General features: G+C 44.5%; 1 protein-coding gene across 1 annotated transcript in view; it reads left to right on the forward strand.

Moving 5' to 3' along the window:
- Nucleotides 1-18,906, forward strand: part of USP35 (ubiquitin specific peptidase 35) — a 67,802-nt gene that overhangs the window by 17,291 nt on the left and 31,605 nt on the right. Inside the window, exon 4 of the mRNA XM_029602204.1 lies at nucleotides 7,934-8,063. Coding sequence (XP_029458064.1) covers nucleotides 7,934-8,063 — 130 coding nt within the window. The remainder of the gene's footprint in view (nucleotides 1-7,933; nucleotides 8,064-18,906) is intronic.

An 18,906-nucleotide genomic window follows, 5' to 3' on the forward strand; every position in this document is an offset into this window, starting at 1 on the left:
GCTGCGCTCCTTCTTCTGGATTCAGCTTCAGCAAGTAGACTCGGCCGTAGTCTCCCCAGCTCCCTGCTTCAGTCCCACTAGAGCAGGCATTCAGTAGTGGCACTCCCATGGTCTCCTCAATTCTTCAGTCAGGATCGCCCCTCTGGTCTCCTCAGGATCTGATCTCTCACGACCAGCCGCTCTGAGCATTTTCTCCATGGGGCATTCACTCTGGCCTGTCTCTGCTTCCTCTTCCTCTTCGCAGCTTTCCTGGCTGGACCCTTTTGCTTCCTTTCTCTCCCACTTCAGGCACTCAGACTGGATTCTCCTCACCCTGGTTCCTTCCCTGCCGCTCTCTCAGACAGCAGGCCCACTCTCTCCACTTTGGTGCTGTTCCCTGACCTCAGCTGAGCTGGGGGTTCCCTCCACAGCGTCTCTCAGCTCCAGCAGCACCTGGGTGACTCTTCTGCTCTGCTGGTCTTTTCAGCTGGCTCCTGGCACCTTCCCCTGCCTCACCCAAGCCCTTGGGTTGAGCACGGCCTTTCTTCTTCGGAGCTCTTGGGTGACTGACACTTCCAGTCTTCAGGGCCCTTTCTTACGCCCTCTGGATTAGCTCCTCCTCCTCCATGTGCTTCCTGGCTTCAGCATGAGGAGCCTTGTGCTTTTCATTCAGCTGCAGGGGCTTCTGGCCTTTTTTCTTCTTCTCTATACTGCATGCTGTAGTTTTTCTGTGCCTCCAGGCGGAGTTCACTCGCCTCACAGCCAGACTCCTCTCCTCCTCCAGCTGACCTTCTTTCCAGTGCTCCCTCTCTGCATCTCTCCTTACTGAGCTGCCACTGCTGCATTTTTCTTTTTCTTTTTAATTCCTGACTCTGCCTAATCCTAAGTAGTGTAAATAATTATTTTATCCCCAGGCTACACTTGCACAAGTTATCTCTCTAAATAGCAATTTTTTGAATATTTGGCCACTTATCTGACTGAATTGTAACCAGATAAGTCACGGAGAGGGTGGTGGATGCCTGGAATGCCCTTCCGGAGGAGGTGTTGAAGACGAAAACACTCAAAGGAGCATGGGATAAACCCTGTGGATCCCTAAAGTCTAGAGGACAGAATTGAAGAAAAAGATGTATGGGGTAACTGGCTGGTGCGGTAGTTACTACCCTTAACAGAAGGCATGAAGATTACTATCCCCTAACCAAAAAGCCTTGATGCTTTTGATGCAATTGCAACATTGCTCTCTACTTCAACGGTAGAGGTAAAGGAGAATTGGATTCAGACAGCAACCGAGGACCCCGACATGTATAGTCTGGGGTACTGATAAGCAAGGGGGTAACCTGCATGGAGCTGCAGTTCCTACCCTTAACAGAAGGCATGGGATTACTAATCTTAACCAATAAAATATGATGGTGGGAGAAAGGGGATTTGGATTCAGACGACAACCAACATGGGCCCTGACTTTTATGGTCTGGGGTACTGATATGCAATCGTAAGGGAAAAAATCACAGGACTGCTTCTGTGGGCAAGTCCATAAGCAAAGCACATCAAGCACTGCTGTCTGAAATTTCAAGAAGGCTCATCACACATTAAAAATGTTGGTAGCAGAAATTTTTTATGAGTTATCATTGTTGCGTTCTGTGGTCCGCAGGCTGCTCCCGCGAATCACCGCACTTATTTATTTAATTTATTTATTTAAAAGTATTTATATACCACTTTATAAAATCGGTTTTGTCAAAGTGGTTTACATTAGATGAAAATAAAATTATAAAAAAAAAACAATCAAAATTAAATTAAAATATACATAAAATTAATTAATAGCTGGAACAAATTCCAGCTAAAAAAAATAAATCAAATATTTTACTAAAATAAATAAAATAAAATTGTTGCCATGGGACTTGCTATTGCTATGGGAGGGAAGGAAGGAAAGGGGGATGGAACAAAAAATGAAATAAGAGTAATGAGATAACTGGTTGGAGGGAAGGAAAGGAGGGGAAGAGCAAAATGATATGAGTGAGACTGATAGGGGCTATAAATGGGATGGTGGAAAAAGCTTTGTTTGGTCTTGAGTAAGTGTTTTAAATGCTAATTGAAACAGATGAGTTTTGAGTGATTTTTTGAAATGAGGAGTTTGAAATTAGGCGAAGAGCGTTGGGAAGTGAATTCCACAGAATAGGTCCGGCTACAGAGAAAGCTCGTTTTCTGGTGACATCCAGCTTTGCTTGTTTGGGGGATGGGATATCTAGGAGATTTTGAGTAAGTGATCGTAAATGTCGAGTGGGTTTATAAATCCGTAATAGGGAACAGAGCCAAGTGGAGGTTGGGTTGTGAATCAAGCCATGGATGGTAGACAGAATTTTATATTGTATCCTAAACTTATCTCCTTGGGCGGGCCAAGCTTGCTGCCTCCCAACGCAGCGTACGCCACCTACTTACCATGGAATGCCATGCGGCAGGACCTGCCAGCTGCATGCATTGTGCGTCTTCTTAGGCATGTGCGTGCTCGAGGTCGTCTCTTGATGACATCACAAGCTGAGCCCCTATAAAGGGCCCTCTCTGCCTCTCCCTCACTGCCTCAGCAACAGGTCCAGCTATTCTGTAGTGTGTGTTACTACCAGTCTTTGTTCCAGTCTTCGTCTAAGCCTGTTCCAATCTTCATCTCAGCCTGTTCCCATCTGTGTCTCAGCTTCTTTCAGCCTTGCCTGCACTATCCGCCCCACTTCCTTTCCTCACATGGATATACCTGCCTTTGACCTTGCCTGGATTCTGGATTCATCTGACCGCTGTCTGCCTTTGACCCTTGCCTGGACACTAGATATGTCTGCTGCCTGCTTCTGACCCTTGCCTGGACTCATATACTCCTAACCACTGCCTCCCTATACCCCTAGCCTGGCCTTGAACCACATGTCCAGTCACCAACAGAGACCATCACCTAAGACTTGCTGGCCCCAGCACCCAAAGTCTTAATCTGAGGGGAATGTGGGCTGGTAAACGTGAAGCTCCTGACCGGTGTCTGCTTCACCTGGGTTCCCTCCCTGCAGGTAGACTCAATCTCTCCTTGGTCCAAGGGTCTACAGACACAACAGTTTGCTGAGGCAATGGACTCGGCGGGCTTGAATACGCTCCAGGCCATCCCTGGTATTGCTTGCTAGCTACAGGACCAACAGGGGGTCGTGGAGTTCATGACCACAGCGAAGAACCACCTTTACATGCATCTGGACACTTTGACCGCACTCATTACATCACTTCTGCCAGTAGTGATGCTGCCACCCCGTACAGCGCCTAGTCAGCCTGAACCTCAGCTGCCAGCTCCTCCTCGGTATGCAGGGGATACCAAGTGTTGTCATGGGTTCCTCAATCAGAACAGGATACACTTTCAGCTACAGGCTCCACTATTTCTGGACAATCAGGCTAATACCACCTTCATCCTTTCATTACTTGATGGAACAGCGATAACCTGAGCTTCTCCCCTTCTTGACCTCCAGCAGTTCATGGAATGTTTTTGCTCCATCTTAGAGTATCCAGGTCCAGTCATTGCAATGGCCTCTAATCTACTCCGCCTTCGCCAGAGCTCCTGAACTCTGTTAAGCGCCACACCATTATTTATGAAGCATATATATCCAGGGATACAAGAACACTTAGATTTTTGTAGAAAACATAATTTTTTAATTTTGTATTGATCAATATAAGTATTCTTGGGAGATACTGATGCCATGTCTCCGACAAACTGATTATCAGAATCTCATTGTATGCAGGAAGTGATCCTTCTTTTATAGATAACATACAATATTGTACTGGGTTAGAAGATTCTAGAGTGCGTGACTACCTCGAGGATAATTTACATAGGTTGTCATGTCATCAGCATGATAAGATCATCCCTAGCTACCCCTGAGTATTTCTCCAAGGTGGGGCCCATTTACTATCACTCTTTAGATAGTCCTTTGTTCTGTTAGAATCTTAATGGTCAGGGCAATTAACACATCTGAAGTTGTGTTTACAGATACTTCTGAGAATAGTGCCTCTTATTGTGACAGTACAGCCTGAAGTTCCCTCCATTGGCTTCTGCTTTGTGTAACCCTATAATTAGGCATCACAGTATGGAGCCAGCTTCGACTGCCTGTCCAGATGTCCTGAGAATTCTTGCAGGTCAGGCTCAGCAAGTCACTTTGAGTTCACTTAGGCTAAGAGAGCAGAGGATTCTGGGTTGGTTTTCAGGCTCAGGTACACTCATCAACTCTAAGGGGTAGATTTTCAAATAGCGCAAATTGGCCTACTTTTGCTGGCGCATCAGGCGCAAGCAAAAGTAAGCTGGATTTTAGTAGATACGCGCGGAGCCGCGCGTATCTGCTAAAAACCTGGATCGGCGCGTGCAAGGCTATTGATTTTGTATAGCCGGCGCGCGCCGAGCCGCGCAGCCTACCCCCGTTCCCTCCGAGGCCGCTCCGAAATCGGAGCGGCCTCGGAGGGAACTTCCTTTTGCCCTCCCCTCACCTTCCGCTCCCTTCCCCTACCTAACCCACCCACCCGGCCCTGTCTAAGCCCCCCCCTTACCTTTGTCGGGGGATTTACGCCTCCCAGAGGGAGGCGTAAATCCCCGCGCGCCAGCGGGCCTCTTGCGCGCCGGGACGCGACCTGGGGGCGGGTACGGAGGGCGCGGCCACGCCCCCGGACCACCCCGGGCCGTAGCCACGCCCCGTACCCGCTCCCAAAACGCTGCCAACACGCCCCGAAAACGCCGCTGCGCTCGGTCCCGCCCCAACACGCCCCCCTCCGAAAACCCCGGGACTTACGCGAGTCCCGGGGCTCTGCGCGCGCCGGTAGGCCTATGTAAAATAGGCTCACCGGCGCGCAGGGCCCTGCTCGCCTAAATCCGCCCGGATTTGGGCGGATTTAGGTGAGCAGGGCTCTGAAAATCCGCCCCTAAGCGAGCATGGGGGTAGAGTTTAGAACCCTGGCCTCTGAATTAAATTAGCAGGAAGACAGCATGATTGCTTTCTTACTGGAAGGTCTTTCAGGGAAAATTAAAGATGAGCTCGCCACCCGGGAACTGTTGATGGCCTTCATCATCCTAACCAGCATAATTGATAGGCTTCGTGAGATCCGTCTGGTATGCAGAAGCGTCTCTCTGGCACCACGCTTCCAATGCCCACTCTCGCCAGCTAAGGCCACACCCATAGCTTTGTCTTCTTATCCAGAGGAACCAATGCAGATGGGTCAAAGTTGCCTAGCCCCTGAAGAGTGTCTCTATCACAGGCAACAGGGCCTCTGTCTCTACTGTGCAATACGGGGCCATCTCTTGGCTCACTGTCCTAGACATCGGGAAACACCAATGCCTAGGGTCTTTTGGGGAGATTACTCTAGGCTTACTGCTCCGGCTCCCCAACTCGTCTTGCTGGCCACACTGGAACTGGGCTCAATGTGCTTTCCTGCTCAGGCTTTCATGGACTCTGGTGGAAACTTTATTCTACAAGACCTGGTTGACCAGCTATATCCACCGTCCAAACAACTCCTCCGCTAGTCATATCTTCAGTCTATGGCGATCCACTCCTGGGACAGGTTACCCAGACCAACATGCTTCTAATTTTACACATTGGCTTTTTGCGCTCAGAAAGCATCAGCCTCCATGTTATCCCCAGAGCCGTTAATCCCATTATACGTGGCCTAGGATGGCTCTAACAGCATCAGCTTCACTTTGATTGGGCCACCTTGGAACTCGCTCACTGGGTGCATGGATGTGCAGACTCCTGCCTGATATTCGTAGAACTGTTTTGCCCAGTGGCCTTGGCTTCTGCACTTCTTGGAATTCCATCTCAATATGCGGATTATAAAGATGCCTTTTCCAAAAAGAGTACTGAGACCCTGCTGCCCCACCTTACATGACTGCGGTATTGATCTCATTCCCAGGGCTACGCATCTGTGGTGCCAGGTTTATCCTCTATCTCTGCTTGGAACTCATGCCTTGTTGTCCCTCTTCCAGGAGAATCTGGTCTGAGGATTCATCCGGCCTTCCTCCTCTCCTGCAGGAGCTAGTTTCTTTTTCATAGCAAAGAAAAACAGATCTCTCAGACCATGTATAATCTGCAGCCTGAATGCTATTACTAACAAAGACCTGTACCCTCTGCCTTTAATAACCAAGCTCTTGGGCTGCCTACAGAGTGCCAAATAGTCACAAAACTGGATCTCAGAGATGCGTGCAACCTCATCCATATCAAGGATAGTGATGAATGGAAGACTGCTTTCAATAACCTTGACAGGCATAAGAATTTCAGGACCTTTGGGAACAAACCAATCTCTTGATCGAAAAGGCTGCCATGTGAGCCAAAAGGACAGCAGATGCCCAAAGGCAACCAGCTCCTTAATTCCAGATGAGGGAGAAGCTTTGATTAAGAACTTGACACTAACGCCTGCTGCTCCTCTTGATGCATTTGGCTCCATGATTCATTGGGCCTTTCCCAGTACTAGGGCAATTGGGCCCTGTCACATACCAGCTAAAGCTGCCACCTACTTTAAAAATCCACATGTTTTGCTTCTCTCTGCTTCAGCTTGTGGTGCTTTTCTGGCCCTCCAGAGTGCCACCCAAACCTTATGATGCCCACACAATATATGAAATCCAAGAAATCCTGGATTCCCACCGGAGGGGCAAAAGAGTAGAGTATCTAATCTCTTGGAAGAACTACGAACCAGAGGAATATTCATGGGAGCTATCTTCCAACATATTGGACTCCAACCTCTTGAAGGACTTTCATCAGTGGTATCCCTGGAAATTCAAAGCCTCGGGGAGAGGCTTAAGAGAGGGGTACTGTTGAATTCGGCAGTCTGCGGGCTGCTCCCGCAAACCGCTGCCCTTACCTCCCTGGCCGGGCTGGTCCCACTGTCTCCAGATGCAGTGAACGCTGCCAACTCTCCGCCAAGCTCCACGCAGCAGGATGCCGTCAGCCGCTGCACCATGCTTCTCCTTAGGCAAATGCACACTCAACATTGACCTACTTAAAGGGCCCACGATGGGGAAAGCCCCACGGCACCTCTTGATGACATCACAAGCTTAGCCCTATAAAAGGGCTCTCTCTGCCTCTCCCTCATTGCCTCAGCAATAGGTCCAAATACTCTGTAGTATGTGTTGCTACAGGTCTTCATCTCAGCCTGGTCCCATCTTCATCACAGCCTGATCCTGCCTGCCCCGGCACCCAAAGACTCAACCCGAGAGGAACGTGAGATGGCTCCTGACCGGTCTCTGCTTCATCTGGATCTGCCTGCCGATGGTGAGAACCGGCAGGGTTCCTCCCTGAAGGTAGAGCCAATCTCGCCTCGGCTCAAAGGCTCACAGACACAAAAATCATAAGGCTTGGGGATGGAACGGCAGATACTACTACCATACGAAGCCGGATGGACCATTAGGTCCTTTTCTGCCATCGTTATTTCATTTATGTTACTGTGTTATTAATCTATTTACCTTTTGGGATCCTGTCAGGTACTTGTGACCTGGATTGGCTACTGGGCTTGATGGATCTTTGGTCTGACTCAGCATGGCAAAACCTATGTTCTTAAGTCAGGACTCTGTTAAATGTCCTATTCTTAGTACGGGGGCAGTAATAGTTTGGCAAACTGGATGGGTCTATTGGTCCATTTCTGCCATCACCTAGTATGTTACTATTTATTCATTTAAAATATCTCTATTCCACCTATAGCAGGCTGGCTATACTAGGAAGATTATATTAAAAAAAAAAAAATAGAATGAAATTCAAAACTAAAAACATGCATACAGCTACAATGTCATCATTTACAATACACACTTAATACCTGCTTCTTCCTGAAACATGTTATAAAGAATTAATAGATGTATCCTGAATAATAAAGCCTTAAGCTTTTTACAAAAAGAACTAAAATCTGTAATGGGCTGAAGGTCCCGTGGTAGACCATGCCATAAAATAGGCCCTATGTTTGCCATTATTTTTTCTTGCAGGATGATTGACTGGGTATCATGGCCTTTAGCAAAGAACATTGATAAATGGATTATCGCTTTACTGAAGGGTCTGGCTGCAGTGAAAAAGTTCAGTATTTTGATCGAAGTCACTCTCTTGAAAATAGAAAAGGTGAGTGCAGTGGTTTTTTTCTTCAGCAGCTGATCTGCTCAGCATCATCTTTAACCAGGAGGCAGTGGCAAGAAATGGGGAAAAAGCAAATTGAAGTTTTGCTCACTGTGCTGTTAGTGAGGGTTGTGAGTGGTGGGGGGAGGCAGTGGGGGTCATTCACGCCCCATTTCCCAGGGCACATGAGTATCCAAATTCACTGTGCACATGCCCGCAGGAAAGGTACATTAGTGCTGACATGACACTTGTGTCACTGTCATTTGTATCACAAAACACTAAAGCTACACTTCTTGCTTACAGTTTTTCCTCTTCTGCTAACCCACTTCGTCCCCACGCATCATCGAGACCAATCAGAACCAGCTACTTAGGCACCTTTATATGCACCTCCAGCCAAGTCATCGCTCAAGAAACGTGCATTCTCGACCGCCAGCCCCTCTCACTGGAATGCCCTCCCCACAGACCTTCGGCTAGAAACTTGTAGTCGGACGTTCAAAAAGAAGCTCAAAACTTGGCTTTTCACAAAAGCCTTCACTTAAAGGTCTGGCCCTCCAGGGTCAGATTCACTCATTTCATAACCCAATATGTGAGATGTCCGACGCCGTAACCATTTAATCTTATAAGTTAATCTCATTATTTCCCCGCTAGCTGTATGTTATAATGCATTCAAGCTTTTTCAAGTCTGCTGTAAATCCAAGTTTGTTGATTGTTTATGTTTATTTATATTTTGTATGTTTATACTTTATTATTATTTTATTTTATTTTAAGTCGTTCGCTGCTTTATCTATAAGTTCATACGAAGTTAGCCCTGTTATCTGTGCCCTCTTGTTTGATGTAATTTCCAACTTTGGTTCTATGTAAACCGACGTGATATGTACCAGTACAGGAACATCGGTATATAAAAGCCTTAAATAAATAAATAAATAGCCCTCTTCACCATCAACTCCCCTTTTCTCTCCCTGCTTCACTTTTATTTTCTCTCCCTCTTTTCTGCAGGACCTCTGTGCAGGGCCTGGAATTTCCTTTCCTGTGCCCCTCTGTCCATCTCTCTTCATGCCACCTTATCCCTTTAAATTATTTCTACCCCCTCCTCTGTATTCTTTGTCCTCCCCTTTGATTCACTGTTCCTTCTGTCCTTCTCCCCTCCCATTCCTGTGCACCTACTACTACTACTACTACTACTACTATTATTTCTTTCTTTCTATTAACACTACTAGGCATATGCAGCACTGTACAGTCACACATATAAGAGACAGTCCCTGCTTTATAGAGCTTACAATCTAAGTCAAGACAAACATACATGAAATGTGTTTACTGTAGAGAAGTACTTAGGATTTAAAAGCGGTTTCAAAAAGGTGAGTTTTTAAACTGGAAATGAGTATGGTGGAACCAGGCTGCTGGCACTAACGTTCAAAAAGATAGAGCGGCTTTTAAACTAGAACATGGGGGAAAGCCGGCAATCACTCAGCAGCGCATGGTTTTCGCGGGATACTAACAAACCAAGAAAGTTAAGAGCATCCTGATAGAGAGGTTCCAATAAAGACAAAAGTAGCCCTGGTGCCTTTAAGTAAAGGGCGGACTGGGTTAAAAGATTCCAAATTATCCCTGTCAACTGCTATGAAGGTTGTAAATACAAACAAAAAAATACCTTGAAATGCCTAAATGCAAATGCCAGAAGTCTAAAATATAAAATGGGAAAGTTAGAGTGTATAGCACTAAATGAATGGCAAACGTAAATGGCATCTCAGAGACCTGGTGGAAGGAGGATAGCCAATGGGGCAGTGTGATACCAGGGCGCAAATGATATCACGGTGCATAGGCGTTGGAATGGGGCGAGCCACCTAGGCCTGGCCCCACCATCTCTGAAGCAGTCCCACATGCATTGCACAGCTCTGCAAGTTTGAGCCATGCAGACACCTGTAGTTTCAGGCTGACTATCACTAGACTCCGTGCATCTGCACGGCTCAGACTTGCAGAACTGTGCCACGCCTGTGGGAGGGTACAGGGTAAGTGTCTGGGGGGCTGGAGGTCTGAGATTGGCTGGACATGTGATGTCCAAGGCCGGCTGGGGAAGGAATTTGAGGCTGGGGGGGGGGGGGGAGTCCCCAAGATTGACTGGGGGGAAGTCTGAGGCTAGGGGGGGCCTAAGGCTGGCTGGGGAGTCCAAGACTGGGGGTTTCACAGCTGGGGATCCAAGGCTGGCTGCTGGAGTCCTCCCCCCATCCTTGGTCCACAAATGAGTTGGGGAGGAAGAAAGAGAGGGAGGAGAAGGGTAGCTGCTAGGCATGGGGAAAGAGGGGTTGGGGAGATATTAGAAACATGACAGTAGAATAAGGCCATTATGGCCTAACTAGTCTGCCCATCCACATTAATGTTCAGCTTTATAATCCCTACCTTAGAGATCCTCTGTCTTTATCCCATGCTTTCTTGAATATAAGATACTGTCCTTGTCTCCACCAACCTCTCTGTAAAGAAACTTTTCCTTAGATTACTCCTAAGCCTACAGCATTTCACCCTCATCTCCTTGTTCTAGAGCCTCCTTTCCTTTGAAAGAGGTCCTCCTCCTGTGCACAGAAACCTTGGAGGTATTTAAATATCTCTGTCATACCTCCCCTATCCTGCTTTTCCTCATAGGTATAAATATTTAGATCTTTAAGTCTGTCTCCCTATGCTTTCAAACAAAGACCTTCCCGTTCTAGTAGCCACCCTCTGGACTGACTGAAACCAATTTTATTCTTTTGAAGATGCTGTCTCCAGAACCGTATCCGAGACCTTCCTAATAAGACCTCCCTGTTTCTGCAGACCACTCCTCTTCCTAGATAACCAGGCATCCTTCTGGCTTTTGCTGTCACCTTATCCACCTGTTTGGCCACTTTAAGATCATCCGATAATATTACCCCTAGACACTTCCCTTTCATGCTTAGAATTTCACCCCCATACAGTGCTACTCCCTTTGATTTTTGTAGTCCAGATGCATGACTTTACATTTTTTTTAGCATTCAGTCTTAGTTGCCAGACCATTCCTTGAGTTTTGTTAGATCCCTGGTGTTGGAAAAGAGGTGGTATTTTTGGTCCACGGACAGGAAAATAACAGCCCCGGGTTTTTTTTTTTTCAAAACCAGCTCACAGGGTTGTTGTGGTTCAATAAATTGATGCTTAGGGCCAACAACTGTGGAGAAAACCCCTTATTTATTAAATGCTACAAATAATATAATAAAGCATTGCTTATGGAGAGCAAGACAGTGCCATGCAAGACACCAATATAAAGCTCTCGCTGAAATGATTTTACTGATCATAAGGCATTATATAGGGGTTAGACTTCTTCACAGATTCAATTCCTAAACCAATAACTGGGTTACACAATTGTCAAAATATTTCTATAATTGGCCTTTTATTATAAAGAATTAATCCAAATGGCTATATGTAAATTTGCTCTCGCTCTGTGTGTAAATTCACTCTCACTTTGTATGCAAATGATATCTATGGGCCCACAACTAAGCTACAGTGCCAAACGACCTTGGTGTGTTTTCTAAACATAACTCTGTAATAGTGTGGCCTACTAACTTTTACCTTATTCAGCATTTCTATCCAGCATCTCCCCTTCTGCCTGTCTAGTAAAGCAGAACACAAAACTGAAGCATACATGCTAGAGAATACTTATTAGTAATTATAAAGTTACTTATGATCAAAAACTTAGGAGAACAAAAATAATAACTTCTTGTGTGACATGTCAAAAAGTGATTCACCACTTTTTATCACAAGTCATGCCTGTAGTTGGGCCCTGGAGAACCACATCAATCCTCCCTTTTTTGTCGTTTTGTACAATCACTGGTCTCCCTCCCGTGGCTTGGGTGGCTCCCAGGTGTTCCTAACCTATGCATCTATAGGTAGCCTGGGGCTCTTACCCATCATAGGAAAGAAGACAGCAAAGTATATGTTTTTAAGGCCAGAAGAACATAAGAAGTACCAAACTGGGTCAGGACAAGGGTCCATCAAGCCCAGCATCCTGTGGCCAATCCAAGTCGCAAGTACCTGAAAGTACCCAAACATTAAATAGATCTCAATCTACTATTTCTTATTGATAATAGCAGTTTGTGGACGTCTCCTCTAGGAACTTATCCAAACCTTTTTTAAACCCAGTTACACTAACTGCCGTAACCATATGATCTGGCAACAAATTCCAGAGCTTAACTATGCGTTGAGTGAAGAAGAATTTTCTCCGATTTGTTTTAAATGAGCTACAAACTAACTTCATGGAGTGCCCCCTATTATCTTCTATTATCTGAGAGAGTAAATAACTGATTTACATATACCCGTTCTAGACTTCTCGTGATTTTGTAGACCTCTGTCATATCCCCCTCAGCTGCCTCTTCTCTAAGCTGACCAGCCCTAACCTCTTTAGTCTTTTCTCATAGGGGAGCTGTTCCATCCCCTTTATCATTTCGGTTGCCCTTCTCTGCACTTTCTCCAGTGCAACTATATATTTTTGGAGATGCGGCGACCAGAATTGCACACACTATTCAAGGTTCGGTCTCACCATGGAGTGATACAAAGGCATTATGACATTCACTGTTTTATTAGCCATTCACTTCTGATAATAGTCCTCAAATGCTTTAAGAATTAATGGAGTAATCAAATGGGTTTGCGAGATATAAATAAGATGGGTAACAATGCCCTTGGTTGACGAATCAGATTTGACCAATTTGGCTAGCAATTTCCCGGACTTATTTCCCCAATGGTGAAGTTTATATTTAAAATACAATAAATTCTGCTGCACTTTTATATTTAGAAGAGCTTTCAGTTCCTTCCTGGCTGTCACAACTTGTTCTTTAGACAATTGTGATAACTCATGTACATGTGCTTGCCTCAGTAGAGAAATTCACTTAGCTCTAATATTTTTCCATGTTTTTTCTTTCTTTGCACTTGCTTGGTAAGAGAGGATGTGTCTTCTAATAAGATCTTTCGCATTATTCCAAAACACAATTGGGCCAGTCTCTGAGAGAAACTTAATTTCTGTATATTCCTTCCATTTATCTCTTAAGAAAGTAACACACTTTTTGTCATGCGAAAGTGAAGGAGACATGGACCAACGCATAGGCATAGTTCCCCCAACTGTTAAGGACAAAGTTAGTGCCAGCATTGCATGATCTGAAAAAGGTACATCAGAAATGGTGCATGGAAACAGCTTGCTGAATAAAGTTTCATCTAACAGAATGTAATCAGGAGAATATACATTGTGTACATGTGAAAAAAGCATGAACTCCATATCCTCCAAATGCCTTGTGCACCAGGCATCAGCCAGTTGTAACTCCTGACTTACACAACCAATACCTATGTCTTTCTGATTTTTCTTAGATGTTTTAGCCAGTTTGCAGTCCACAATAGGTTTAGCCACCATTTTAAAATCCCCCTCCCATGATAATAGAATACCCCTCCCAATTTGACAATTTAGAAACCAAGTTAGCAAAACAACTGTGCTAGAATATGTTCGGGGCATAAAGATTGACCAAAACTATTTTCATTCCTTGCGGTGATCCTGCCACCATGATAAATCTTCCATCAGGATCCGCCATTATTCTTTCCTTTTCAAAATTGGTGTTTTTATTAATAAGGATCACTACACCCTGTTGCCTGGAGGAGAAGGAGGAAAAGAAAACATTGATCCACCCATTTCCTTTGTAGTTTTTGATGTTCTTCATCTTCTAAGTGTGTTTCTTGAATAAAAGCAATATATGCTTTGCACCTGTGCAGGTCAGTTAGAAGTTTCTTCCTCTTAATAGGAGAATGCAATCTGTCTATATTTATAGAGCAAACATTGTTTATTTATTTATTTATTTATTTAACAACTTTTAATATACCGACGTTCGTATGGCACATCATGCCGGTTTACAAGTAACTCAAAATAAGGAGGAAATTACAATGAACAGGGGGCAGGGGGTGGGAGCAGGCGAGAAAGAGGAGAGGGGTGAGGGAGACAGGAGAAGAGGGAAAAGATAGGTAGCATGAAATAGAGAATAAAAGAACAACCGTTAAGAGAGAAGGAACTTATTTACAGAAGGATCTATTTACAATAGTTGCAACTAAAGTAAGATTGTATACCTCAGTTTAACTGTATAATTTTGTAAATTGCAGTACGATAAAAAGGAGGGGGGTAGGGGGATGGCAATGGGATATTGCATTAGGATAGGGGGGAGGGCGGGCAGGGGGGAGGGGGGTAGACAAGGAGAGGGGTACTGGGGGTGCATCTAGGTTTGGTTGGTTTCAGGATGGGCCTTTCTGAAAAGCCAAGTTTTTATACCTTGATGGTAATCATCTGTTACGCATAAGGACAAGACAACCTGCTGCGTCGGACATAGTCCCAAGGATTCCCCCCCCCCCCCCCCATCATACTGCTGCTTCAGAGACAGGCAACAGATTAGACAGCGGTACTTAACCCGGATGGTTAAACACCCACATACTCTCATGCATATACAAACACACACCCCACCATACAACAATCAAAATCATTCCACCCAAATCCCCCCTTAAACTAACAGTTATTTCCAAATCCTTTGGCAGAGGAAGGCACCTCCTGTAATTCGGGCAAAACTCTCTTGTTTCTTCTTTACCAGCAGGAAACTGTCCATACCCAATGAGGTTCTCTCAGAGCCTGCGGAGAATGATATAACAGAAAGATAGACCAATACAGCAGAGATAATGAAATACTCCCTTAAGGAACCTATGTTGAGGTTAGACACAAAATAGTGATGTAAGACATATCAGCTTTACACATAATGGTAACTAATAGGGAAAAAAACTTAAATCAGTAGATCCCTGAACAATCCAGGCTCGGAAACTATGCAAATGATATTCTGGGATACCTTTTCCACTAACACACAACAACAAAAATTGAATGGAGGTAATCTAAAGAATTGTCACTCCATTTAAAGGGCAGAAGGTTCACCTCAAGGATTCTGATCTCAGAACCCAAAAAATGCAGCTCTTGTGCACTGTTTCATAAGCTTACGCTTCCAGTGCTGTCTCTCTTAGAGGTGATCAAATTTGCAGATGACACAAAATTATTCCAAGTTGTTAAATCACAAGTAGATTGTGATAAATTGCAGGAGGATCTTGCAAGATTGGGAGACTGAGCATCCAAATGGCAGATAAAATTTAATGTGGACATGTATAAAGTGATGCACGTAGGGAAAAGTTATCTGAATTGCAGTTACACCATTTTAGGTTCCACATTAGGAGTCACCACTCAGGTAAGGGATCTAGGCGTCATCATGGACAATACATTGAAATCCTTGGCTCAGTGTGCAGTGGTGGTCAAAAAAGCAAACTGAATGTTAAGAATTATTTGGAAAGGAATGGAGAATAAAATAAAGATTATCATAATACCTGTGTATCACTCCATGGTGCACACATTAAGCCCAATATTCAGTAGGCCATTTAGTGGACAAGTTATCCAGCTAAGGTTAACCAGATAACTTGTGTCCTGGATATTCAGTGGGACAAACTTCCCACTGATTATCCCTGATTAAAGTTATCTAGCTAACCCTAGCCAGATAACTTTAAACATAACCGTATATTCTTTTTTATATTTCTGGTTAGGTATAAAATTATTCACTTTATGCACGGAAATGGGCTTTTAGAAAATTTCCTCGCTGTGTGTGAGTAAACTTATGTACATAGTAGCAATGCAAAGAGAAGAGGCATTCCCGGGGACAGGGTTGGGAATAGGGATGAGCATTTTTAATGAATGTAGTTTTTGAATTGAAAAAGTCTATGTTCGGTTTGTTCTGAACGGAATGGACAGAAGATGGGCTTGATCGAAGATATCCAAAAATTTTCAGATATTTTCAGTGTGTTGTAAAAATTTAAAAATAGAAAATTAAAAGGGATCCGCTTGAACTCTCCACTTCTTCCGAGAAAATGGTGCTGGCCGCCCTGAGACCAGCGCTATTTTATTGACATCAAACTTGGCGCCAATCTCAGGGCTGGTTGATGCCATTTTTAAAGAGGAATCTGCTGGAGCAGGAGCCACTGGGGATCCCTCTTGCCCCTTTAGGAATGAAGACCCCCACCTAAGGGGTAGATGAGGTTGGGGGAGGCCCCAGCCCTAGCTTCTTTGCAGGTGGTGGGGAGCCCAAAGGGACCGGGGGAGGCCCCAGCTGGGGATTTGGCAGGGAGTGTGGGGGTGGGGGAGAATGGCAGGAAGTAACAGGGAAGCCTCGTCTTGAGGTTTTTGTTGTTTTGGGGGGCTATTTAATGTTTATTTTAGTTTGGCAAATTAATTAAACCAAAATAAACATTATACAAACCAAACAAATGAATTTTCCACCCTCTCCCAAAACAAAATAATGAACCAAAATGAAATTTTTTTGGACTGTACATCCCTGGTTGGAGAGGGGCTCACACTTGCAAACATACTTTTGAATTTTCAAAAGTATGCATTAATTTTTTTCTAGGAAAAATTACCTGCACAAATTAGCTGGTAGGCTTCCTGGGATAATTTTCAAAATGAAAGTAGGTGCACACTTTCACTTTGAAAATTGGTGAAAAATCTGTGGTTAAAAATTACCAACAGACTTTACACCAATGCGGGCAATTAGAACATTACTTAGAGAGTTCAGTAGATTGGAAGGAGGTGAACATGAATTTGAACCATGGAAAGACAGCATGGGAATGGGATTTTAAGTAGAGACACTCTGCCAAGCTGCTGCAGGCACGAAGGATGCAATGTCTGGAGATCAGTCAGGGTTGGGGTTTGGGATGCTTTACAGTATGGGCGATGGGTGAGGCAGTCATATCCTAAAGCAGACTCTGTTATAATTGAATTATGTAATGTGGTCTTAAGTTTGTTATTATGTTATATTGATGGTCGTTTATTAAAATTGGTCGTACACCACTTTGTAACCTTCTTTGGGAAGTGCGTTTTAAAAATCAGAAAATAAATATAAAACAAGTATTATAACAAGAAATTGCCTCTGCAGTAGACTCCAGCACGATAATGGAGGAGAGATGAGACAGTAGTGGAAGGGATGCAAAGATCAATAGCCTGGAGATTCCTAAATGTGTTAGTATGACTGGGGACAAGACTGTGAGGGAAGGTGGTTAAATGTATATAATCCCCATTTCGGGGACCTCCTAGAATGCAAAAGTATACAGTAGTCCCCGGGCCATTTACCTACCCGGACCTCTGATTTTCTTCTCTTTCTCTCCCCAAACAATTTTACACTGGGGTGTAGGGTTCCACTCTGGCAGGGAAGAGGATACACCTATGGGGGCCCTAGATGCACGGGGGTGGGGGCCCACTCTGTCTTGACACTCTCTCTCACATTTGGTACTCACTGTCTGTTGGCTGTTCATGAAGATGCTTTCCTTTTGAAGAACAGACAGGACAACTTGAATGGTATTCAAAAGAAACTGAAACAAAATTAAACTTGAAAGTCCATTTCAAAAATAAACTCAAATGCCCATGAATCTTCCAAAAATAAACTCAAATGCCCATAGTGTCTTTTCTTAAATTGATGTTGTCTGAGGCAGTATCCTTATGAGCTAGGGACCTCTTTAACATCCACACTCTCGGGCTACTGAAATTGGGCTCCTGGGAAAAAGGCCAGGTCTCAGTCTCTCTGGGGTTACCAAAGACCTTAGACTTTGGATGGCAAAGTCCAAACACCTCCAAAATACAAAACTTTTCTCCACAATTTCTTTTCTCAAGAGCAACTGCAAACCCCACTTCAGCTGGTCATAGGGTAGAGCAGAACCCTATCTTGAATCCCTCAGGCAGAGGGCTTCCCTCCTGACAGGACTGAAAACCAAAACCTCTCTTTCAAACAAGTAAAAAAAACCAAAAACCTCTCTCTCTCTCTTACTGTTCTTTACCCCTCTCCAACTTCCACCTTAACTCTCCCCTTACTCTTGTCTCTTCACTGCATGTGCTCAACCTCAATTTATAGGGTAGAGCTGATCAATCCCAAACTTTGGGAAAAGGAACTTTGAGGGTCTAAAAATACTCAAAGACTCTTAGTGTTGGTCAAAAAGGGTACATTTATTGTTAAGGGATCGGAGCATTCCTTACATGTGAAGGTTATTAGATGAGGTTCAAAAAGGGGAGTAACTCTATTGCAGAAGCCTGAACAAGAGAGGAGTTAGAAAAAGGACTAACTCAATGCAGCAGCCATGCTGGTGAGTGGGGACAGTGAGTGGGGAGCTCAAATGAGGTTTAAGCAAGGAGCTTTGAGACATAAGAGACAAAGGGGTCGATAGCATGGAAATTAAAGTCTCCAAAAATAAAGTAAGGGTATGTTAGGTCGAGGAAATAGGAAAGCTAGAAGTCAAAGTTGGTAAGGAAGAAGGAAGCAGATTTATCAGGGAGTCAATAGATGACACTATTCAGAGAGGTAAGGTGTGAATAGGCAGATGGAGTGGACCTCAAAGGAAGATAGAGAGGAAGGAAGAAGGGGTTATGTCCCCCGTCCAGCAGATGGAGTCAGAGCAAACTTCCAGGGGTGCTGACATATAAGCCTGTGCACCCCCTAGGGATCCTCAGTATCGAGAATATCAAAGCCCAGAGCCAGAAATACTGGACAGGAAAGTAGTATGGATCAAGCACCAAACAAATTGTAACCACAGAACACAAATAACCAATGCAACTTGCAATGCGAACTGTGAAAGAACGAAGTAACAAACACAAACATCAGGATGTAGAAATATGAGAGACAGAGGGTAAAAAACGTACACGAGCAGGCGTCTGACCAGCACTTAGCAACCCCGGGCGGGCGTCTGGACTGATCCTAAGTACTACAGGAACGAAAATTAGCAGGTAAGGAATAATTTTCTTTTCCCTGTACGTACTAGG

Source organism: Rhinatrema bivittatum, chromosome 5 (assembly GCF_901001135.1).
Source record: "Rhinatrema bivittatum chromosome 5, aRhiBiv1.1, whole genome shotgun sequence".
NCBI lineage: Eukaryota > Metazoa > Chordata > Amphibia > Gymnophiona > Rhinatrematidae > Rhinatrema > Rhinatrema bivittatum.